This window comes from Piliocolobus tephrosceles, chromosome 3, assembly GCF_002776525.5.
Source record: "Piliocolobus tephrosceles isolate RC106 chromosome 3, ASM277652v3, whole genome shotgun sequence".
Taxonomy (NCBI): Eukaryota; Metazoa; Chordata; class Mammalia; order Primates; family Cercopithecidae; genus Piliocolobus; species Piliocolobus tephrosceles.
This window is the reverse complement of record NC_045436.1, coordinates 21,264,534-21,290,202: the sequence shown is the minus strand read 5'-3', so window position 1 is coordinate 21,290,202 and position 25,669 is coordinate 21,264,534. Positions and strand designations below refer to the sequence as shown.

Genomic DNA, 25,669 nt, shown 5'->3' with positions numbered 1-25,669 from the left:
AACCTGGAAGCCTCCCTCCCCAACTTTGAGTTGTCCTGCCTTTCTGGACCAAACAAATGTATACGTTAAATGTATTTGATTGATGTCTCATATCTCCCTAAAACGTATAAAACCAAGCTGCAGCCCTTGGGCATATGTTCTCAGGATCTCCTGAGGGATGTGTCACAGGCCATGGTCACTCATATTTGGCTCAGAATAAATATCTTCAAATATTTTGGGGAGTTTGACCATATAACATGTCCATCTACCACTATCATCTTGACATACAGTTTGCTAAAAAAAAATGTTTTGGCTCAATATATGTAATGTCCAGTAATATTACACTCATTATAGGCTGAGTTCACCATAGAATTTTTTCAAATATTACTTGTGAGGCCATGGGTTTACTAGCATGTTTAGAAAACAGATTTCGAAAAGAAATCTTATTTAGCTGATCAGCATTAAATGAGTACACTGAAGAAACAAAGACTAGGAAAATCACAGTCTACTATGCATGGTGAGAAGATTTGGTATGTAAAAAAGCAAAAGTAGTAATAGCAAACAATGACCAAGTTCCAGGCACTATTCTATGTGGCTTAAATATATTAACTAATTTAATCTCTACCATCATGTTATGAGGAAGGTAATATTATCTCTGTTTTGCAGATGAAGAAGTAAATGCCAAAGGAAATGTCTTCAAGGTCACATAGTCTAGTAACTGGTCAGGTTGCGATTAGAACCCGGGCAACTCAGCTTCAACTTCAGAGGCTTTTTTTTTTTTTTTGAGACAGGCTCTTTCTCTGTCACCCAGACTGGAGGGCAGTGGTGCAACTGCAGCTCACTGAAGCAGAGGCTATATGTCTAACTGCACTTCTAAATCTGCCTCCCTGTTCACAGCAATACAAGTTAGTATGCAACACCCATATATTACTGGTTGCAAACAGTACCCTAAATGACAGCATTAAATGATTATTCTTACTGCTTTAACACAAACAAACCTAGTACATCTAGAATTAATTTTCCTTTTTTAATCCCTCTGTTAATCTATGACAAGAGTCCAGTGTAAAAAAAAAAAGGCTAGTGAATGGGCCTCAATCAGTCATGTTTTCTACTGATAAGTGTTTTATATAAATTACCTCATTTAATCCACATCACAACCCAATGAATTAGTTATTATCTCCATTTTTCAAATGAGGCTGCAAGAGGCTAAATAGATTTTCAGAAGTCACATAGCCAAAGGAGGGCAGAGCTGGAATTTAAGCTAAGCTTTGACCCAAAGTGTGTGCTCTTAACTGCACCTCTACACGGGCACCAGTCGCTAATTATGCATTTTGTCAGCACCATGCGTTTTTCTAGAGTCCGGATTAAGGAAGGGAAGTTGACCCAGCTTGAGTCTAAACCAACTGCCATAGAGTTCTCAATGTTCCAGAGCTACAAACCAGTGGACTCAACCTAGGATTTCTGTAGCATACTTTCAAGACAACTGGAAACTCCATTAAAGCTGGCAAAGATCTTGTTCCCAAACATTTAAAATAACTTTTTAAAAATAATTTATTTAAAAAAAATTAAATGCATATAAGTGCATAAATAATGAATCCTGTTTCTATTCAGATTCCTATCCCAAAGTCATACTTTCAGCCATTCCTCAGTGACATATAGGCGTACATTTGTTTCTAACTAAAATTCAGAGCCACACTGGAAAGCAATCTAGATAGATGATATAACATATTGGCAGAATACCTCATTTGTTTACTCTGGTCCAAGCACAAAAGAAGAAGAAATTTTCTTGTAATTCCCCACATTTGTGACTTCAGTCATACTACTCTTTAATTTCTCTCATCATCATCTTTTAGTTATTGACCACCAGTACAGACTTGGGATGCGTAATAATACACATGTGGCTTAGTGCTACCATTTAACATATCTACACACCTTTGTGTTTGTGGATTTGTCTTTGTAAACAATTTCACATTACCATTAGATCAAGGTGCTGGGAATTTATTTTATACAAAACTTTCATAGTTAAAATAATTTAAAATTCTCTGGGCTAAATAAGTTTTTTGGTTCTGATTATTAGAGTGGGTCCAGGGTACACAGTGTTACCCACTTAATGTGTACCACTTCGGTTCTCTTAATCAATGAGAGATGCTAAGTACCACTCAAGGTCTTTTCATTATACCACACAATATCAAGGAAAGACTCTGGGCTTAGTTTTCTTAGCTATAAGTTAAAAACCAACCATTCAATAAATTATGAATGCTTTATGTGTTTTACCTCTGTACATAAAAAATGCAATTTAGTTCCTACAGGAACATTTCTAAAGTTAATGATCGCTACTTACAAAAAACATTTAGGAAAGCCAAAAACATTTTTAAAAATCAAGAGTCAAGGAATTAAGAGGGTAATAAGATGAAAAATTTTATAAGGATTGACCTAGAAGACTGACTCATTTCTTTACAAATAAAATCTATCTTATTTTTCTAAAATGCAACAAAATAGCAAAAGTAGGGTTACTTCTAACCACTATATATAAATGAGACTAATTGAAAACAAAACCAAACAAAAAATTCTAACATATAAACAAAGATAAATTAAGTTTCAGTTACTTACAAAAAAAATATTGCAGGCAACTTATCCATTTGTCTTAACTTTTCAACAAGAAGAGGAAACATTTTTACCATATCTTCTGAACTAGACAATGAATCCGGACTAAGGTTCTTCAGTACTCTTTTGACCTACAGCAGTAAGTTAAAATTATTAAAAAAAAAAAAAAAAAAAAAAAAGAGAGAGAGAAAGAATTTGCAGAAACAGAAGAAAGAAAGGAATTATTTTGTTGTCTAAAATTAGAAGAATTTTTTTCATATATAGTTTTGGGTAGGTTTTTAAAATGGTCCTTTTAGAATATGTTATCAAGCAGTAGTAAAAGTCAACAGAGTCACAGACATCTCTATATTAAAGAATAGACAATAAAAGATATAAAATATATGATATTTTTGTAGGCATTAGAAATAAGTCAGTAGGATAAGGATGTTCCTAAAATGTTGCTGTTTCAACTGTTGCAGGTAGAGTGACAAAGAGTTTCTCCAATTATTAGATAACCAAATATGTTACGAAGTATATAAAATCAATAATGGAAAAGAACCTCTTCAAAGTAAAAAGAAAAAGTTTTAACTATGTCTACCAATAATTTGTAATAGTATAGAGACATGTTTATAATGCTTAACTGAAAATTCAAGAGATGAATGAGTCACAAAATACAATGATCAACAGAAGTGTAACAAGTTGTTCACCTCAGATACTGTTGAAATTGTGGGTGGTAACTTTTATCCTACTATTCCATGTTTTATAATTTTTTATAAACAGCATCTACTTCTTTTTTAATCAGAAAAAAATAAATGTTATTTTATATCAGGAAAATTAACATTAAATTCCTTTACATAATATACAATGGAAAATCTGATGAAATAGTTACGTGCTATCATGAATACATTTTCTTGAAAAAGTTATTTTTCATTTTAATTATCATTTGAGGGGTGGCAAATAGGGACATCGTTGGTATTCAGTTTTCCCCAATTAACATTTAATGGAACACAGCATTCTGTGCCAAATAGGCTAAATTATTTGTAATACTTCCTAACATCAATATCTTTTTTTTTTTTCCTTCGAGAATGAGCCTCCCTCTGTTGCACAGACTGGAGTACAGTGGCATGATCTTTGCTCACTGCAGCCTCTGCCTCCGAGACTCAAGCGATTCTCCGACTTCAATCTCCAGAGTAGCTGGGATTACAGGCGTGCGCCACCACCCCTGGCTAATTTTTGTATTTTTTTAGAGACAGGATTTCGCCACGTTGGCCAGGCTGGTCTCAAGCTCCTGGCCTCAAGTGATCCACTTGCCTCAGCTTCCCCAAGTGCTGGGATTATAGGTGTGAGCCACCACACCTGGACAACCAACACCATTTTTATATTTATGTCTTTCACCACCAGAGTGAAAAAGGCAAATTAACATGACAATCAGTCAGCAAACTAGAACCAAAGATCCATCAATGTTATGCTCAAGGATATCTTTGCTTCTCAGCATAGTCACCTATGAGTCTGTCATCTATAAATTTGCCTGAGCCTCTTGCAAGTATATGTATATTCTCTCATTTATCATCACGTACATGAGTTTCAGAGATTGGTAATTTTAAAATAATTTATTTTTATTTGCACAAGACTTACTCAGATTAGCCCCTCTACTAATTCCTGATTTTAACTATCATTCCTCTGGAGCCAGCTGCTCTTCTGTGAAAGTCTCGGCAACACTGGTTCTCTTGTTAAAGTTAAAGGTTCTCTGTTTTTAGCTGTTTGTAGCTGTTACCTGAAGAAACCAAAAGCCTATGGCACATATTTTAAAGGTCACTGAGCTAAGAAATGAAAGCAGTTCCCTCCTCCTTTTTTCTATCTCATAGTCACTGTATAACATGTTTAAATGGAATTACTAAAACAAAAATTGGAATGAAAAGATTACAAAACAGTTATTAGCAAAATTATTATGCAACTCCAAACAATTAACAATTAAGCAAAACTTTGTCCAAGAAAGTATGAAAATTACCTTCTTCACTTTGCCATTTTCAATCCAATTTGTCAATTCTGCCTTTAAGTTTTCTTCATATTTTCTAGTATCCAACTTCTTAATGACTATTTTATTCTTAAAATGAATGAATTCCTCTGGACACAATTCCTTGGGGGGAAAATTATTACAAAATTAAGCTCAGCTATGCAATCTATAGTAAGAAAGATACAATGATGTATTTAAGTTTACTTGTCTCCTTAACCAAATTGCAAACTCCTTGAGGACAGAGGCTGTTGAAAATCTTTTTACCTCCCAATAATTTCTAATGCATAAACCTATGACGATGGGTGAACTCTTCAAAAGAAAGAATACAGGGCACAGCTGATGAAAAGATGAAAACCAACAGAGAAGAGAATGAAGGAATATAACTCCAAAAACACAGTTAAAGTCGTATGGTATTCCAAAAGCTAAAAGAAGAAATATTTTCAAGAATTATAGAATATTCCATGCTACGTACAATAATAAAGTCACAAAGAATGTCTGAAAAAAAGAAAAAATTACTGATTATTTCCAAATAGCAGCATCAGCAAATAGAGAGAATACATGTGCTTACCTCAAGATAATTTTGCTATATTCTGGAATAGCATTAACTAAAGTTCATTTTGATGAATATATATTTCTACATTTACCTGAGCCCTGGGCCAAGCTTCCCAGACGTGAGCCATTGTGTCATAAAGCTGGATGCTTTCTTGAGGGGTGAGGATAAGATCAGGTGGGAATCCATACTTTTCAATCTGTGAATAAACAAATTAATGGATGGATGAACAAATAAAATTACAATGTTTATATTTCCTTTATTTTATCTGTCATGGCTAAACCCTCAAGTCTTTATCTATGAATCCAAGGACATTAAAAGGCAATAAACTGTAATATTTCACCTCTGCAAGGATCTGTTACTAAAATCTTAAAGTAGCATCCCTAACCTGCTGAAATGGAAAACTCCAAAGTCCACTAATAAGTTTCAGTACTATTTCCTGAGACTATTTGCACTAGATAATAAACACACACTGCTCTAGGAAACATTCCTAGAATGCCAGTGAGGGTACTAGGTGGCTGGAAAATATGAGCTCTTACAGAATAGCCTCAGTTTAGACAAAAAAATACGGTTCTTTTTTAAATATCCCTTTGAAACAGACATTAAAATGTGTTCAGTGATGAAGATGATTTTACGGCTACCAAGCCATGTAAAAAGAGACAAAGCTTTGCCCCTAGAAATCCAATATAAGAACTGGATCAACTTTATAAGGACAAAGACCCTCAGACAACCTTCAGATACTCAAAGAAATTTCTACCTGATGGCTGCTCTGGTTACTGATCAGCTTTTGTCTTAAGCCTTTAGAACTCATGCACTACTCTTCCTCTCACAAATACTGTTGATGTTACACACAAAGCACTGTGTAGGGTACAAGAACAAATTCTGTCCTCATAACCTTTGTGTTCTATACTCCTCTGGCTTCAATCATCACTTCTTCTAATCTATTATGTACAAAAGGGATAAAGTAACATCTAAACCATAACACCAAGAAAGAAAATTAAACATGAGAAATCTATGGGAAAGACCCTATTAAACAAGTTAACCAAATATCTTTATGTCAAGGTTTCTGTTATGTTCATGTGCACTGTGAATCTCCAAGAAAAGGATAGGACATCACACTTCTCCCAAATTTATTTGAGGAAGGAACCCTTCCTTTAAAAAATATCTATTACTGGTTCCTAGAAGATTGGAAATACTGGACTAAAGGAGCCACTCCAAACATAGAGTTCAGAAAGCAAAGAAGGGCTATTTGGTGGACTGTGCCGCACATCTGGGTTCTAATCACAGCTGTAATCACTACTCCCTGGGGTTCTGACTTTCTTGTCTACAGTATGAGAATGACAATGTCTTCATTGCTTGCCTTCAAGATTGTGGTGAGGTTCCAAAGGTTAATAGAGCAAGATTTTCTTTTTATTCTATGTTATGCAACATAAATATAAAGAATCATCATTTAGCAATTCTCAGATTGATTTTATGAAGTTAGCTAGTTGGCAGGGACTTCATTTGAACACACTAGTAACTGTATTATCTCAGAAGGTGAGGATTTCAGCATCTCATAAACTGCATCTTGTAGGTGACCACATATTCTCTCTACAAATGAAGCCATTGCTGACTTAAGTAATTAGAGTTTTCTAAGAATTACCAAGTACATACTAATGCTATGCTTCTATTTTGGTCTCTAGAATAACAGTGATTCATTTTCAAAGCATCTCCCTTCCTTTACGGATGTCTTGGTTTCCTATCTTTAAAATGGGAATAATTATCCTTACACCACAGATTTGTTGTGAGGATTAAATGATATAATGTATATAACATGCTGTTAAAATGCCTCACTCTTTTTTAGTATTCCATCCATCATAGTGACTGATTATTAACTTTCAAGTATTCTTTTTCATCAGTTTGTCAACTGTATCACTAAAAGGATATATCCAACTCAATTGTTCTCCTCTGCACAACATGTAATTAACTGGCATCTCCTAAGTTGGCCTAAATAATATATAAAATTATACAGAAAGACAATATACAAAAGATCATTATATGGTTGTATTGGTTTGTACTTCTTCATTCATAAACAAAAGCATATCATACCACAACACTCCTTCTGAAAAAAAAATTAAATAAAATGAATAAAAAATAAGTTAAAAAGTTATATGGTAAGAATTTATCAGAACTACACAGAAAGAGACAGAGAGTAGTTCTTTCGAGGACTGCCTGGTGCCAACAGCCTCTTAGGGCACTGAGCAGCTGTTCTTTTATGGCAGCATAATTTGTAGGAAGGCTGTGCAGCTCTTCCTTTAGCCCAGGAACAAGCCATATATGGATTGCAGTGATCCCTCATCACAGCTGGATTAAATCCAGCTCACTCATCCTGTTCCCATGCCTTCCTTTCCAAAGCTATTTCCATGAGCGTTACAGAGAATAAATCCAAGGTTAGAAGGTTCCTTTACATTCTTCTCTTGTTGCTTCAATGTATTCTGCTTCCCCTCATGTTTGAACAATTTCAATGTAATCTCATGAATACTATACTCATTTGGATAGACCATCTTGCTATTGTTATTGCTATCTTAGGAGCACAAAGAAAGGTCTTATATAAATGCACACCTCACAGATGCAATCAGTTGTCTAAGCATTTTAAAAAGCATGTCTCTCTAGTTGTCCCCAGGCATACAAAAGTAAAGTATCACAGAGTAAAGAGCTGAGAAGATTCATACAACAGCACAGCTCTGCAGAAGTCATACAGGGTCAGAACACACTGTAATGGTTCTGTTGCTTTCCAATTACTCCATTAATAGCTACTGAGAATAGAGGAAGGCACATGGCCAAAATGATGATCTTACCAAGAACTCTAGGCCACTGTACTCACAAATGCTTAAAGGTCACTTACCTTAAATCACTTTAAGCAGAGTAAACCATTAAAACATTATAAAATACTACATAACTAAAAACTTGCTGAGAATTCAATGCTGAAGATATCAAAATATAATTGGAAGGCTTAAAGAGTGATGTATGCTTATCATATATCTATTCCCTAAGCACAGAGTCAGGGGAATAGAGAGGGATAGGGACAGGAATGCTGTTTGGAATGAGTCATTGCAAAGCCAAGAAAAAAACTACATAATAAAATTATGTTTGAAAATTTCTGGGAAACAGAATCACTTTAAGTGAGTTTTACATGCCCTTAATCACCATAGCTCAGAGTCTACGAAGTAATTTCCATTTAATTCCTTACTCATGCATTCAATCCATAAATTAGTTAGTATAACACTATGATTAAGAACACTAGGCTTTGGGGTCAGAACTTCTGAGTTTGTACCACAGTCTGACAATTACTAACTGAGTCCTCGGAGTAGTTAAACAATCTCCCTAGCCCTCTTTTTCCTCATCTGTAAGTTGGGAACAATTATGGTACATTTATTATAAAGATGTTGTGAAGGTTAAAAGAGAAATACATATAAATATTAACAAGTGCCTGCCACGTAAATTCTCAACACATGTTGGCAATCATCATTCCACAAATATTTACTGAGCAACTTTTGTGTCTATGGCACTATGAACTAGCTATAGGGTAATCCAGGGGTGAAAAAGTGCAAAATTTTTCATTAACAGTTTTATAATTTAATAAGAAAAAGAAGACATGAAAGCAAAAAAAAAAAATTATAACAGCAGGCTAAACATAATTAGTGTCATTTAAAAAGTACAAATAATAAGTTACCTATTATCAGAAAAGAAGATTAATTCCATGTGGAGAGATCATAGAAAGACTTCTGGAAAAAAAATCCCACATTAGCAAAGACATGGAAGATGAATAGAATCTGGAAACTTAGAGTTTGGCATCTTTTTAAAGGTTTTTCACTTTTCTATGAAGTCCATCCTTAAGGTCCGTGTACCTGAGGTTAAGATTATCGGTAAAGATGGCCTAATAGAAGCCTCTTGTGAGCATCAGCCCCCACAGGAACTCCAAATTGAACAACTATGCACACAAAAAGCACTTTTCTAAGAACTAAAAATCAGGTGAGTGATCACAGTATCTGGTTTTAACTCTTTACCACTGAAGGAGGCATTGAAGAGTACAGGAAAGACAGTGTCGACCTGCCAACGCCACCCATCCCACATCCTCCAGCAGTGGCCGCATGACATGCAGAGAGAATCCAAGATGGCCTAATGGAAGCACGCTGGCTTCAGATATGACCCAGCACCTTCCTAGCTGTGGTGGCTATGGGGAGAGACTACTTCTGCTTGAAGAAAGGAGAGGGAAGACTAAATGGGACTTTGTCTTGCAGCTCAGATGCCAGCTCAGGCACAGTGGAGTAGAGCACTGAGCCGGCTCTTGGGGTCCCAAATGGAGGCCCTGGCTCTTGGATGGCATTTCTGAACCTACCCTGGGCCGGAGAAAAGCCTGTTGGCCTGAAGGGAGAGACCCAGGTCTCGCAGCATTCACCACAAGCTGAATGAAGAGGCCTTGGGCCTTGAGTGAAGATTAGCAGTAGCCAGGAAAAACTCACCATGGGCCAGGGCTGCTTGTGGCCAGAGAGAGAGACTCCTCTACTTGTGGAAAAAGAAGGGAAGAGTTGGTAGAATTTGACTCCAAGCCCTGGGTCCCAAACAACATCTCTGGACCCACCTGAGGTCAGGGGAACCCGCCACCTTGAAGAAAAGGACACAAGCCTGGCTGGCGTCACCACCTACTGATTGTGGAGCACTCAGGCCTTGAATGAAAATTGGCAGTAGCCAGACAATGATTATTGCAAGCCTAGGGCAACACCTAATGCTGTACTTGATTGAGTTCTAACCCAGTGCAGTCTCTGCAGTGGAGACCATAGGGATGCTATGTTGCTCTCTCTTTCCAGCTCCAGGCAGCTCAACACAGAGAAAAAGATTCCATTTGTTTGGGAGACAGTAAGGGAAGAAGACAAAAGTCTCTGATAACCCACAGAATTATTCAGGATCTTATCCAAACCACCAAGATGGTTTCTCTATGAGTCTACAAGAGCCACAGCTTCACTGAGCTTGGGGTGTCCCCACCCCCAAAGCAGAAAATGGCTGCCATAACCAAAATCTTAGATCACAACATCCAAGTCCCTCCAAATACCTAAGAAGCCTTCTCAAGCGCAAGTACAAATAAGCCCAGACTGTGAAGACTACAATGAATGCCTAACTACTTAATGTCTAACCATCAATGAATAGCCACAAGCATCAAGACCATCCAGGCAAATATGACCTTACCAAATGAACTAAATAAGGTACCAGGAACCAATTATGGAAAGATAAACATATGTGACTTTTCAGGCTGATAATTCAAAATAGTTGTTTTGAGGAAACTCAAAAAACCAGCATTATCCTGATATCAAAACAAGGCAAAGACACATTAAAAAAAGAAAACTACAGGCCAATATCCCTGATGAATATTAATGCAAAAATCCTCAACAAAATACTAGCAAACTGAGTTAAGCAACACATTTAAAAGATATTTCATTATGACCATGTGGGGTTTATCACAGCAATGTAGGGATGGTTCTGCACACACAAATCAATGTGATATATAATATCAATAGAATAATAGCAGGATCCTATTAGATAAATTTAACAAAGAGATTGAAATAATTAAAAAGAATCAAGCAAAAGCTATGGAGTTGAAAAATGCAATCGACATGCTGAAGAATGCACCAGAGTCTCTTGATAGCAGAATTAATCAAGCAGAAGTGAGCTGAAGGAAGGCTATTTGAAAATATATAGTCAGAAGAGAAAAAAGAAAAGAGAATTAAAAATGATAAAGCATTCCTATAAGATACAGAAAATAGCCTCAAAAGGGCAAATCTAAGATTTATTGGCCTTAAAGGGGCTTAAAACCCCTAGGGTGAGGAGAAAGTTTATTCAAAGGGATAATAAGAGAAAACCTCCCAAACCTAGAGAAAGATACCAATACTCATGTACAAGAAGGATATAGAACACCAAAGAGATTTAACCCAAATAAGACTATCTCAAGATATTTAATAATCACACTCCCACACACACACACACAAATAAAGAAAGGATCCTAAAAGCAGCAAGAGAAAAGACACAAATAACACAGTGGTGCTCCTGTATGTCTGGCAGCAAACTTCTCAGTGGAAACCTCACAGACCTGAAGAGAGTGGCATGACATAAAGGGCTGAAGGAAAAAATCTTTTATCATGGCAGAGTATATCCAGTGAAAATATCCTTCAGACATGAAGGAGAAATAAAGACTTCCTCAGACAAAAGCTAAGGGATTTCAGCAACACCTGTCCTACAAGAAGTGCCAAAGGGAGTTCTTCAGTGTGAAAGAAAATGATGTTAATGAGCATTCAGAAATCATCTGAAGGTAAAAAACTTACTAGTAAGTACACAGAAAAACACAGAATATTGTAACACTGTAATTGTGGTATGAGTATATCTTCAGTAGAAAGACAAAACAATGAACCTATCACAAATTACAACCACAGCAACTTTTCAAGACGGACAATATAATAAGATATAAATAGAAACAACAAAAAGTTTAAAAGCATCTGGGGTGGGAAGTTAAATTATATAGTTTTCATTCATTTTTTGTTTTTTGCTGTTGGTTGTTTGTACACGCAATCAGTGTTAAATTGTCCTCAGTTGAGAATAATAGGTTATAACACAATATTTGCAAGGTTCATGGTAACTTCCTATCAAGAAACATACAACAGATACACAAAAAATAAAAAGCAAGAAATTAAAACATACCAACAGAGAATATCACCTCCACTAAAAGGAAGACATGAAGAAAAGAAAGAAGAAAGAGAAGACCACAAAACGACTGAAAAAAAAAAATAACAAAATGGCAGGTAAGTCCTTATTTATCAGTAACAACATTGAATGTAAATAAACTAAACTCTCCAATCAAAAGACATGTAGTGGCTCAATGGATGAAAAAAAGATTCAATGATTTGCTGCCTACAAGAAATACACTTTACCTATAAAGATACACATGGACTGAAAATAAACAGATGGAAACCGAAACAGAAAAGGCATAGTTATATTTAGACCAAACAGATTTCAAAACAAAAGCTATAAAAAGAGACAAAGAAGCTAATTATATAACGATAAGGGGGTCAATTCACTGGCAAGATATATAACAATTATAAATATATATTCACCCAACACTGGACCACTCAGATATATAAGGCAAATTTATCTTAAAAATAGACATTTTAAATAGAGTTAAAGTAAGAGATAGACCCTAATACAACAGTAGCTGGAGACTTCATCACCTCACTTCCAGCACTGGACAGACCATGCAGATGGAAAATCAACAAAGAAACATCAGACTTAATCTGCACTATAGATCAAATGGACCTAATAGATATTTACAGAACATTTCATCCAATGGCTGCAAAATACACATTCTTTTTCTAAGCACCTGGATTGTTTTTAAGAATAGACCATATGTTAGGTCACAAAACAAGTCTTAAAACATTCAAGAAAAATTGAAGTAATATAAAGCATTTTCTCTGACCACAATGGAATAAAACCAGAAATCAATAATAAGACAAATTTTGGAAACTTTATGAACATGTGGAAATTAAACAATAGCCTCCTAAATAACCAGGTGGTCAGTTAAGGAACTGAGAAGGAAATTTTAAAATTTCTTAAAACAATAAAAATACAACATACTAAAACTTATGGTATACAGCAAAAGTGGTATTAAAAGGAAAATTTATAGCTATAAGCAGAAAAACTTCAGTAAACAACCTAACTATGCATCTTACAGACCAGGAAAAGCAAGAACAAACCAAACCCAAAATCAACAGAATAACTTATAAATACCAGAGCAGAAATAAATGAAATTGAAACAGGAAACAATACAATCAATAAAATGAAGTTTGTTTTTTAAAAAAGATAAATAAAATAGACAAACCTTTAGCCAGACTTAGAAAAAAAAGAGAGAAGACCCAAATAAATGAAATCACAGATGAAAAAGGACACATTACAACTGATACCACAGAAATTCAAGGATTATTAGAGGCTACTATAAGCAACTATATGCCAATAAATTGAAAAACCTAGAAGAAACTGATAAATTCGTAGACACAACCTGCCAAAATTGAATCACAAAGAAATCCAAAAGCTGAACAGACCAATAACAAGTAAAGAGATTGAAGCCATTATAAAAAGTCTCTCAGCAAAGAAAAGTCTAGAACCCAATGGCTTCACTGCTGAATTCTACCAAAATAGAGGAGTATTCCCTCCTCCTCCATTTTTCAGAATAGTCAGAGTAGTTTTGGAATTAGTTCTTTTAGAGAACTAACTCCTCTCTTCTTTAAAGAGAACTAATACCAATACTACTCAAACGATTAGTTAGTTTATTCTCTTTAAAGAAGAATTAATGTCAATACTACTCAAACTATCCTGAAAAAGAGAGGAGAAGGGAATATTTCCAAACTCATTCTTCAATGCCAGTATTACCCTGATACCAAAACCAGGCAAAGACACATCAAAAAAAGAAAATTACAAGCCAATATCCCTAATGAATATTAACGCAAAAATCCTCAACAAAATACTAGCAAATTGAGTTTGACAACATATTAAAATGATATTTCACTATGACCAAGTGGGATTTGTCACAGTGATGCAAAAATAGTTCAACATACACAAATCAATCAATGATATCACTAGAAAGAAAGACAAAATGATATGATCATTTCAATTGATGCTGAAGTCATTTGATAAAATTCAACATCATTTTATGATAAAAATTCTCAAAAATTGTATATAGAAGGAACATACCCGAACACAATAAAAGAAATATACAACAGACCCACAGCTAGTATCATACTGAATGGGGAAAAACTGAAAGCCTTTCTTCTAAGATCTGGAACATGACAGGATGTCCACTTTCACCACTGTTATTCAATATAGTACTGGAAGTCCTAGCTAAAGCAGTCAGAAAAGAGAAAAAATGGGCATCCAAATTGGAAAGGAAGAAATTAAACTATCATTGTTTTGAGATGATATGATTTTATGTTTGGAAAAACCTAAAGACTCCACCAAAATACTGCTATAACTGAGAAACAAATCCAGTAAAGTTTCAGGATGCAAAACCAATATACAAAAATCAGTAGCATTTCCATATGCCAACAGCCAACAATCTGAAAAAGAGATCAAGAAAGTAATCCCATTTACAATAGCTACAAATAAAATAAAATACTAAGGAATTAACTTAACCAAAGAAGTAAAAGATCTCTACAAAAGAAAACTATAAAACACTGATGAAAGAAACGGAAGAGGACACACACCAAAAAAGTAGAAAGATATTCCATGTTTATGGATTGGAAGAATCAATATTGTTAAAATGTCCATAGTACCCAAAGCAATCCACAGATTCAATGCAATTCCTATCAAAATACCAATGACATTCTTTGCAGAAATACAAAAAGCAATCCTAAAATTTATATGGAACCACCAAAGGCCCAGAATAGCCAAATAATAATAATCCAATTCAAAAATGGGTAAAAGATCTCAATAACATTTCCCAAAAGAAGATATACAATGGCAAACAGGCATATGAAAAGGCCCTCAACATCACTGATCACTAGAGAAATGCAAATCAAAACTACCATGAAACATCATCTCGCCTCAGTCAAAATGGCTTTCATCCAAAAGACAGGTAATAACAAATGCTGGCAAGGATACAGAGAAAAGAGAACTCTTGTACACTGTTGGTGGGAATGTAAGTTATAAAATCACTATGGAGAACAGTCTTAGAGCTTCCTCAAAAAACTAAAACTAGAGCTATCTTATGATCCAGCAATACCACTGCTATGTATACACTTAAAAACAAGGAAATCAATATATGAAAGAGGTATCCAGACTCTCATGTTTATTGCAGCACCATTCACAATAGCGAAGATTGGGAAGCAACCTAAGTGCCCATCAACAAATGAATGAATAAAGAAAATGTGGTACTTAAATACAGTGGAATACCATTCAGCCATTAAAAAAAAATAAGATCCTATCATTTGCACCAACATAGATGGAATTGGATGTCATTATGTTAAGTGAAACAAGCCAGGCACAGAAAGAAAAACTTCACATGTTCTCACTTATCTATGGGAGCTAAAAATTAAAACAATTGAATGCATGGAGACAGAGAGCAGAACAATGGTTACCACAGGCTAGCAAAGATAGTGGGTTGGGTGGAAGAGGGAATGGTCAATGGGCACAAAAAAATAGATACAATAAATAAGATCTAGTATGTGATAGCACAACACAGTGATTATAGCCAACAGGAATTTACTGTATATTTTAAAATAACTAAAAGATTAGAATTGGATTGTTTGTAACATGAGAAAAGATAAATGCTTGAGGTAATGGACATGTACCTCATTTAGTCTGATGTGGTTATTATGCATTGCATGTCTGTATCAAAATATCTCATGTGCCCCATACGTGTATATAGCTACTTTAGATGCCCACAAAATTAAAAATTAAAAATGTATTAAATTTTAAAAATAAATGAGTAAAAGAATCAGTAAAAAAAGAAAAAGATTATCTGTACATACTGCAATTCTATGAAGATTAATCGAGTCCCTTTCCAGTTGTGATATACACTAAAAATTCCACTAACAGGACAAATACGCTTTTATACTTACAATATCTGTTGTTAGTGCAGCACAGGGATGAAAATGATCAAAATAAACATCATCATGTTTTACTGAACATATATGCTTCTCTAAATCATTGTCTCTCTCTTCACAGAGCACTAGATACGAAGAGCAAGAATATCCAAATTAATGGACATATAATTATTAGAATATGGATAACTTTGTAGGAAAATACAAAAATCCCTATAAAAAGCTTTACAGTAAAATATAAAAATATATAGTAAAACATAAGAAAATAAGCTTACCAAGTCTAACTTCATATGATTGATTTTTACATGAATTGTCTCGGGGAAAGTTGAGGCATTTGTCAGCCTGTTTTTCAGAAATAAATTTCTCTTCCATAATCTTGTCTGCCTGTTTCCAGTACTGTTTTACTGATTGCAGCCACCTTACAGAATAAACATGCATATAATTTAAATAAAATATAGAAGTATTTATCAAGAACTTGGATATTTTAAACAAAGACAATTTAATAAGTTTAAAAATTTAGTGCATGTGCTCTCAATTTAAACCACCTGAGTTTGAGTCCCAGCTCCATTACTTCAGAGCTGTGGACTTTGGGCAAATTCCTCAACTTCTCTGTGCCTCCATTTCTCCATCATAACATGGAAGATAACGAAAGTATCTTTCTAATAAGGGTGTTGTAAGGCTTAAATGAGTTAATATACCCGCCACATAGAAAGCACTATGTGTTTGTTACCAGTGATGCTGTTGCTATCATTGTTGCTGTTACTAGGAAAAATCAAGTCTGGTAACAAAACAATACTTGATGTTCATATAATGCTTTTTTGTTCTTATGACTGCCATCTGCAAGGTCAATGACTGTGTCCCTGTTATTTCCATTTTAGCTTTAATTACTGGATAAGGACAAAGAAAGGGGCATACAACTCTCTTACTTCAGATGACATTTATTTGAAAATTTTTAGAAATTTTCCTACACAATTTCAGATCTGGCTATGGGAGACCTTGATTTTCTTTGGAGAAGATGTTTTCCTTCTCTTTCAGGAAATATATCTTCAAAAAAATTTTAGAAAGCCAGACATGGTAATGTGCACCTGTGGTCCCAACCACTCAGGAGGCTGAGGTAGGTGGATTCCTTCAGCCCAGGAGTTTAAGGCCAGCCTGGGCAACAAAGCGCGACCCCTGACGTTTCAAAGATTGGGTAATAAATTTATATGAAAGTTATTATAGAAAAAACCTTCAAGACTTCAGACCATATAGACAGTATATAATTCAACCACTGAATATATAACTACCACTCTTTTTACCTATACCTACTCAGTGAGAAGAGTTGGGTTACTTATGGTAGCTGAAAGAACCAAAAAGGGACATCGAATAATGACAAGGAGGAGCTCCCAAAATTTTGCTCCAACTTCTCTGCCAAGATAATGGACCTAGTAAAGAAAAAAAAAAAATCAGTTGAAAAGTTGATGTCAAAATGGTAAATAAAAAATAGAATCATAAAATCATCATGCATATTTTTCCAGTTTCCTATAAATGACCTAACCTAAATAAAGTGAATGGTGATAAATTCAGACAATAGAGGTCACTGACACTTAACTCTCTCCAATTTCCATAATTCATCCATTATTAATCCCTACAGATTCCAATTCCAAAAATCTATTTTGAAGCTATATTTTTCTCTCCATTTCTTGTCATTGAAGACACCATCACCTGGCTTTCTACAATAGCCTTCTGATTTTTCTCTTAGCTTCCACTCTTTCTCTATACTTTCTTCACATCATAGCCCTAATGATATTATTAAACAAAAATCAAATTAGACTACATCCCTAATTAAATCCCTACACTGTCCTCCCAATGCATTTACAGCAAACTACAAGCTGCTTAACTGGAAGTGTAACTTCCTGCATGATCTTGCTTCTTCCCACCTTTCCAACCCCATCTCAGGCCACTTTCCCAGCCATGCATTCTGCTCCCAACATACTGGCCTTCTTTTCATTCCTTGAACACATGTGTTCCACACTTCACATATACGACCCTGCTACTTAAAATCCTCTTCCACCTCTTAGCTGACCATTCCTGCTTATCCCTGCAAAGCCCAGCTGAAGGTCATTGCCTCAGAAACACCTTCCCTGAGTACCTGCTCCAAAGTTGTTCTTCTTACTTCCCATTTTGCTATTATCTTGGTGAAAACTGACTGATTTTTTTTTTCTTCAGAGTTTGTATCACAATGTTTACTTATATTTTCATTGGTGCATTTACTTATTTAATTACTCTCTCTTTCACTAAACCACAAGGTCAGTACTGGCACACCAGGGAGAAAGTACAGTGCCTAGCACAGAGTAGGTACTCAATTAATATCTGTTGAATGAATGAATGAATTCTCTTTGGTTAAATAATGCAAATTAAGACTTAGAAAGGAGGTCCAAGTTTTAGTCTTAATTAAACAGAATACATCTTGACAATTGGGTCTCAGCTGGAAAGACTTACTAACCAAGCCTAGTAATAAATACATATAGAAGAATATTCTCATATCCATTCTGACTTTGATCTAGTCAGATAATCACCCACTTTACCAAATGCTAATCTTATGTTTTGTATCAGGAGGCAATTTCTCTGAACTTTCTAGAATAAACAATTTTTAAAGCTTTCTTACAATCAAGTTCTGTGCATGTAAAAATCAGAAAACCAAAGTTATCCACATTTTGTTTTTTGTTTTGTTTTGAGACGCAGTTGCACTATTGTTGCCCAGGCTGAAGTGCAGTGGTGTGATCTTGGCTCACTGCAACCTCTGCCTCCCAGGTTCAAGTGATTTTCCTACCTCAGCCTCCCGAATAGCTGGGATTACAGGAACATGTCACCACGCTTGGCTAATTTTTGTATTTTTAGTAGGGGCAGGGTTTCACCATGTTGGTCAGGTTGGTCTCGAACTCCTGACCTCAGGTGATCCACCTGCCTCAGCCTCCCAAAGTACTGGGTTTACAGGCATGAACCACCATGCCCAGCCTCATTACACACGTTTTAACATCATTGTGCTTAGGCATTTTGAGATGAGACCACAATCCAAGGTTCTAGATCATGAAGATCAAGGATTTTGCTTTGTTTTCCCTTTAAACGGGAATGTTCAAAGTCAGCAACACACAATACAGCCTGATGCATAAAAGGAAATAGACTACTTTCAGGACAAAGAAAGCAGAATGACAGCATGTCCGCCAGCTCCCAACTTCACACAAAAAAAGGGGTAGATTCACTACATAGGTTTGTCACCTAGTTTTCCTTTAAGTTGAAAATTCCTTGAAGCAACAAAATACAAAGCTTGAATTCTATTTACAGCTCTTTCCATTCATTTTGATAATAACATAGCTATGTCCTTCCAGATCTACATCATTTGCTACCTTGCTCTCTTGGCCAATGAGTCTGATCTTGGGAACTGGCTCACCCAGCCTTCTCAGCTCTCTAACTTCTACTGGGTTTGGCCAGTGGGAAGCGTAGGCAAGAAATGGGAAGGAGAGAAGACAATGAGCTCAAGGTCTTTGTTCTTTTGCTCTCTCTCCCTAAGAGGTCAACCTTGGCCAGCTGCGATTCTTCACCAAGGTCACTGTTCTTCTCAAAGAGACATATCTATAGAGTCTCTCTTCTGTTAAGGTTCATCCTGCTTCCTCCTCCCTTCATCCTTACAGGATCGAAAGGCTTGTACTGTTCTGGACTGCTGTACTTACCTTGTGGTTTCCCTTGTACAAACCTTTGTAAACAGCCCCTTGGTAAAAACACTTTTCTAAAAATTATACTAATATGAATATGCAATCTGTTTTCAGTTGGTACCCTGGCTGACGCACAACTTAGATAATACCATCACTGAAAAAGCCCCATATTCGTTAAATTACAAATTACAGTGTGTATGCAGACTAGAACATCAACCAGAGAACTAACACCAAACCTACCTCATCAAATATAACATATCTGATCCTTTCCACCCATTTTTGGCGATGAGGAGCAAGCAACAGGATTTCAAAACATTCCGGCACTGTAATAAGTACCTACAAATATGAACAATTAGTGTAGCTAACTTTACAGAGCATTACTTTTATATCAGGCATAGTAATAGGAATCTAGAAAACATGCTGCTGCTGATAGCAGTTTCATTCAGATAACATTGCATCTTTGACATTTTTCATTTAAATCTTTACATTTATGAACATTTGGATTAAAGAAAGTGAAAAAAAAAGTTTCTACTCTGTAATGATTGTTTTACATTTTGTTTAGTCTTAAATGTCTACTTGGTGAATTCAATAAGGGAGACAATCTATCTTAATCTATGATTTACCTATTGACAGGTCCACTGTCAACACACAATCTTTTTGAGACAAGTTTTTATTCTAAGGATTCATAAACATCATTCACAAGAACTGGCAATTTTGAATGGAAAGAAAAGGCTGGGTAGTCATTTAGTAATGCATTGGATTTGTCAAATCTACTTGAATCCCTTTCTAAGTTATAATGAAATATCATAACTTTCTATTTGAAATTTCAGCTCACAATGTGAGTATCCTTAAAGATGGTGAGCCTAGTTCTTACTTTTTAGAGTAGAACAACCTTAAATTTTCCTTAGAGCAATTTCATTTTCTTTGTGAATGCAGTGAAATGATTTCTATAAGGGCTTGTGCTGTGCAGATTCCCAGCAAAACAGTTATATAAGTACTGCTCTATAAATTGATAATAAACTCATTAATTAATATGTCATACCTGACAGTTTAGTACATTGTGACAATAATCTCTTGTGAAAGCACCACATAGAGTTCTGCCGGCAGGCAACGTTTTAGTAAAACGATTCTCAACAGTTGCAGCCACTTGACCAACAAGGGACTGATTGACAAGGAAAAAAAAAAAAAAAAAAACCATTAGTCACTCAGTAGAGAACAGATATATAAAACCTTGAGGACAACAGAATCCACACACATACACATACACATTCACACACACACACATACACACTTAAATGAAAATGAAATAAGGAAGTAGGGAAAAAATACAGGAAGTAGGGAAAAAATACAGATGGTAGTGAAATTATTTGATACCACTGAGTATTCTCTTGGATCGTCCTTGATTTTACACACACACACACACACACACATGAGATAGAGATTACATATTGTGTATATGGTGATAATGGGCAAATGAATGACTTTCTATTGAAAATCAATATTTTCTATTTCCATTGACTTTCTATTGAAAGTTCATGATTCCAGGTATACCACCATTGCTCTGCCTGGGATCCTCCTAGTGCTCTCTCTGCCTGTGTTTGTCAGAATCCTTTCTTATTTAAGCTCCTGCAACTTGTTGCCTAAAAGAGGCAGAGCCCATGTGGCCTTCTCTTAAATGTTTCAGCCTCTAGGATTCCCCTTCTATTGTTTTGAGCTTAACTATAATTATATAAAAAGATGTTTGGTGTCTCTTATCCAGCATTTCAGATATTTTACACAAAGAGATTTCTCTGTTGACCTATATGGCCATATTGCTGGAAATGGAAGTCATACATACTTGTCTGTGTTTTTTAACTGAAACAATATTAATTAAAAGCAAAACATAAATCTTCATAATTATAATCATAGCATACCACTCCAAGGGAGGGAGTGAAAAGGAAAAAAGGAAAGGGGAGAGAGAAAGGGAAATAACTTAAAATGTAAATTTAAAAAAAAAATTAATGATTTTTAAATTTAAAAAAAATGATGATTTTTACAGTCTTGATAGTGAAATATTTTCTAAAAATAAGTATAATTGCAGTAGCTATAAATGAAAATATTAATATATTAGACAAAATGAAAATATCAAAAATAGTTTCTTGGCTGGGTGCAGTGGCTCACACCTGTAATCCCAACACTTCAGGAGGCCAAGGTGGGTGGATCACCTGAGGTCAGGAGTTCGAGACTAGCCTGGTCAACATGGTAAAACCCCATCTCTACTAAAAATTCAAAAATTAGCCAGGCATGGCAGTGGGCGCCTATAATCCCAGCTACTCAAGAGGTTGAGGTGGGAGAATCACTTGAAAATGGGAGGCAGAGGTTGCAGTGAGCCGAGATTGTGCCACTGTACTCCGGCCTGGGTAACAGAGCAAGACTCTGTCTCAAAAAAATAAAATTAAAATAAAATTAAATAAAATAGTGAATTAGATCTAGAATGTGACTGTGTGCATTCTTTTCAAAGGGATGTTCAGGAATGAAAGAAAAAGTGAAAGTCACTCAAGCACTACCTTTGCAGGTACAATGTACACGACCACCCCGTCATCGCTCTCCCTCAGCACTTTCTCCATGCAGTAGTAGGAAGCATAGGTTTTTCCTGCTGACACTGGGGCAACAATCACTGCTGACTCATTCTTATCCACCACATCCAGGAGCTCCCGCTGCAGGGTACAAAGTGTTCAAGAAAGTGAACAGCATGTTACCAAAACACAGACAGTAGTACCTTCTGTCTCCTGTGCCTGTATTATGCTACCTTTGGGGGAACTCTCTGAACCTCTGAAGATTAGGTCTAGTGAACACTTGAAGGATTCAGGAAAATGCCTGGATTACTCATGCCATTCCCTCAGAAAAAAGATTTTGTTTTACATTTTGGCCTAGAGAGAAGGTTTCATTTCTGCAAAATCGAAAGCGAGACTGAGTAAAACATATTTTTCCATTAGAAAACACTTTTTCTAATTTTCATTGAGCAAGTACAGAAAGAAATTTCCAAAATTGAGTGCTAAAAACTAGTAATGCCACATTAGCATGCCTTCACATACAAACAGGTATCAGTATAACTTCCACTGATGGTGAAAATAAAGAGGTCAAGAAGGGGAAGAAATGATTGATTTCTCATACTCTGGTTACATTCTCCGGGCACAGGAGAGGAAAGGCATTAAACAAGATTAAGAAGTTTATGCAAAATTTAACACGTAGAGACACAGTAAGGAAAAGTTCTGAAGTCACACTGATTAGAAAAGTACAATGTTTGTTGTCATTACCTGCCATGTGTTGGGAATAAAATCCTGGATCCTGGGATCCGGATTTTTTCTTTCATCTCGTATCAAGTAATGGCCCATATATTGCAGTTGAAACCGAGCTGGTCCAATGTCAATGGAGTATTTCTTCTTCTTTTTGTCATCTCCTATCATCTGTTATTATTTTCATATATTATTTGAAATTCAAAATTGAATAAACATTTATTAAATATCCACTGAGCACATTCTATGCACAAGGCATTTTTGCTATCTTTTGTTGTTGTTGTTTTGTTGTTGTTGTTTGAGACAGGGTCTCGCTCTGTCACCCAGGCTGGAGTGCAGTGGCACAATCATAGCTCACTGTAGCCTTGAACTCCTGGGTGCAAGTGATCCTCCTGCCTCAGCCCCACCACTCCCTATCCCACCCCCTGGCTGAGTAGCTGGGACTATAGGCACATGCCATCAACTGTGGTTAATATTTTGCGTGTGTGTGTGTGTGTGTTGTATAGACAGGGTGTTGTCATGTTGCCCAGGCTGGTCTTGAACTCCTGGGCTCAAGTGATCTGCTCACCTTGACCTTCCAAAGTGCTGAGATTACAGGCATGAGCTAACATGCCTGGCCTACTACGTTTATAAATAGTGTAATATTTCAGTAAGAAGAGTTTTACCGCCTAAAATATTATTCTTGGGAAAAGCAGATGTTAACGTTAAAAAAAGTTCATCCTGGAATTGGAACCTGGAACCCTATTAAAGATCATTCTTCAATCTCACCACATTACAGTTTTTAGATTGTGCTAGAATTATGTATAGGATTCATTCCTATTATGGAGGGTTTAAAGTGGCATCTGGATATCATCTAGTATTTAATTTCTGTTTTCAGAAAGCATCTGTACAAATTTTCTAATTTTAATTTACTTCAAAGTTTGTCAGCTAGGTTATTAATAAATAATCTCAAATCTATTATTTTATAAACTATAATCAGAGTAAACATATTCAATTGATAACTCTATATGTGAGATACTTTATTAGACTTATTATTCTTCTGCATTAAAATTGAGTAAAAATTTAAAGTATAAGAAATTCTAGTTCTCTTACCAGAGTTGGATCCAAAGAGTTTGCCAAATCATTAAAGCCTAAATATTTAAGGCATTTAGCTATATATTGATGATGTTCTGCTTCCAAAATTTCTGGGTATCTCTCCAGAAGTGAATGAATCCTTTTCATCATTTGAACAGCTATACTTAAATCTTTTGAAATTTTGCCTTGTTAAAGAAACAATAAAATTGTTATAAAGAACATCAGAAATAACTGCTTGATCACTCATGACAATCATTGAGTTAATCAATTAACCTCATTCGATTAAATCTCACTATTTTACTTGACTTAAAGGGGATTTTAGAGCATTAAAAACTAAAACTTATGATTAAATTAAATTAATACTCCATCTACCCACATTTAATTATCATCTTAAGTAACTTAGACATAGCTGGGTAAGTATAGGCAAAAAAGAAAAGAAACAAACTTTGTGATTTCCAGTAGAAATAAGAACCATTGAAACTGAGCTCTGTACACATTTCCAGAGAAAAATAACACAATAATCCACATATTATTTCTGTGTCTTCTTCTCTTATTTATAGGAAAAAGTCCTATGATTTTAGATGCCTGACCGAAACATGAGCAACATTTATCAAGGCCTACTCTTGACCACATACAGTATTTGTATTTATGAAACCATCAGCAGAACCCCTCAATTATTGAGGGCTAAGATACAACCTCACTGCATCCCAATCATTCTATCCAGACTCTCCTAAGCCCTTCTATTACCTCCTGTTCACATATAACCTCTTTATCTCTATCCTTACAGTTTAGGTGGAGTTTAGCTTTATTAAGTTGTATTAATCTAAAACACTCTTTACGCCGGTGCCTACTAACCATTCAATACAAAGTCAGGGCTCTTTATCTTCTTTCCTCTTTGTCAAGAAATATCCTCTTTCTTGACAAATACTACTGAGTAACTGCTTATGCAGACCACCAACGTATGCTTTAAGGAAGTACAAATGAAATTTAAGACAGAGGTCTTACCATCGAGGAACCTTCAGTCTAATTGGAGAACAAGGGATTAGTGTTGAAACAGATCAGTAAAATATCTAAGTGATTTACAATTCGGGGTCCAAACGGAGTGATAGAAGCAGTGTTATGTGAGCAGGGGAAGTTGGGAGGACTCCACAAGAGGGTGGCCTTGAAGGACACACTGAATTTAGGCCAATGAAGACAAGCAGGAGAACATCTGTAGCAGAAACTGATCATTACCTCCTCAACATCCATTCTCACCCAATGCTTTCTTGTAAATCCCCATACTAATGGTTACTGCAATATGTTCCATTCAAAGTTCACATTTTCTAATCTTTCTGTGGTTTGGTGTGGTTTTGTAAGTTTGGCCATTGAGAAGTAAGCAGAAATTGGTGGAATTTCTGGGATTAAGGCTCCTTACATAGAAGAAATACAGCATGAACGTACAAATTTGCCCTTTTTTCTTCTTTCTACTTTGTTCTGGAATACAGTTACCACAGCTGTAGCATCAGTCACCAACTGCATCATGACATAACTTTAAGAATACAACTCACGCACTAAAAACGGTATAATATGATGATAGCAGAGCCTAAGTTCCCAGTGACACTGAACTGCCTATCTCTGGACTTCTTTTACATGCAAGAGAAATAAACTATTTTTTTAAGACACTGTTAATTCCTGTCTCTGTTTATAGTTAATGGCAATTCCTATCTGATATGGCATCATGGATAAGTAAAAACACATATGCTAAAGCTTAGAGATGAAAATGAGCATGGTCCCTGACAGCCCACTGAGGCACTGGCTTTGCTGGGAAGTAGAATAGAGATGTCAGTGTGACTACAGAGTCACGTGGCCACACGAGAAAAGGGTCTGAGTAGGAGATACTCAAGACA

The 25,669-nt window shown here is 35.6% G+C and overlaps 1 protein-coding gene across 2 annotated transcripts in view; it reads right to left on the bottom strand.

Annotated features, from left to right (window-relative positions):
• Positions 1-25,669, bottom strand: part of DDX60L (DExD/H-box 60 like) — a 112,913-nt gene that overhangs the window by 40,805 nt on the left and 46,439 nt on the right. For both annotated transcript variants that reach the window (XM_023228720.2, XM_023228724.2), the window contains 11 exons: positions 23,802-23,968; positions 22,731-22,880; positions 21,981-22,130; positions 20,477-20,596; positions 19,675-19,770; positions 17,051-17,166; positions 16,018-16,160; positions 15,761-15,870; positions 5,221-5,325; positions 4,571-4,699; positions 2,590-2,714 (listed from right to left, as the gene is read on the bottom strand). In XM_023228720.2, the coding sequence (XP_023084488.2) occupies positions 2,590-2,714; positions 4,571-4,699; positions 5,221-5,325; positions 15,761-15,870; positions 16,018-16,160; positions 17,051-17,166; positions 19,675-19,770; positions 20,477-20,596; positions 21,981-22,130; positions 22,731-22,880; positions 23,802-23,968 (1,411 nt within the window). The remainder of the gene's footprint in view (positions 1-2,589; positions 2,715-4,570; positions 4,700-5,220; positions 5,326-15,760; positions 15,871-16,017; positions 16,161-17,050; positions 17,167-19,674; positions 19,771-20,476; positions 20,597-21,980; positions 22,131-22,730; positions 22,881-23,801; positions 23,969-25,669) is intronic.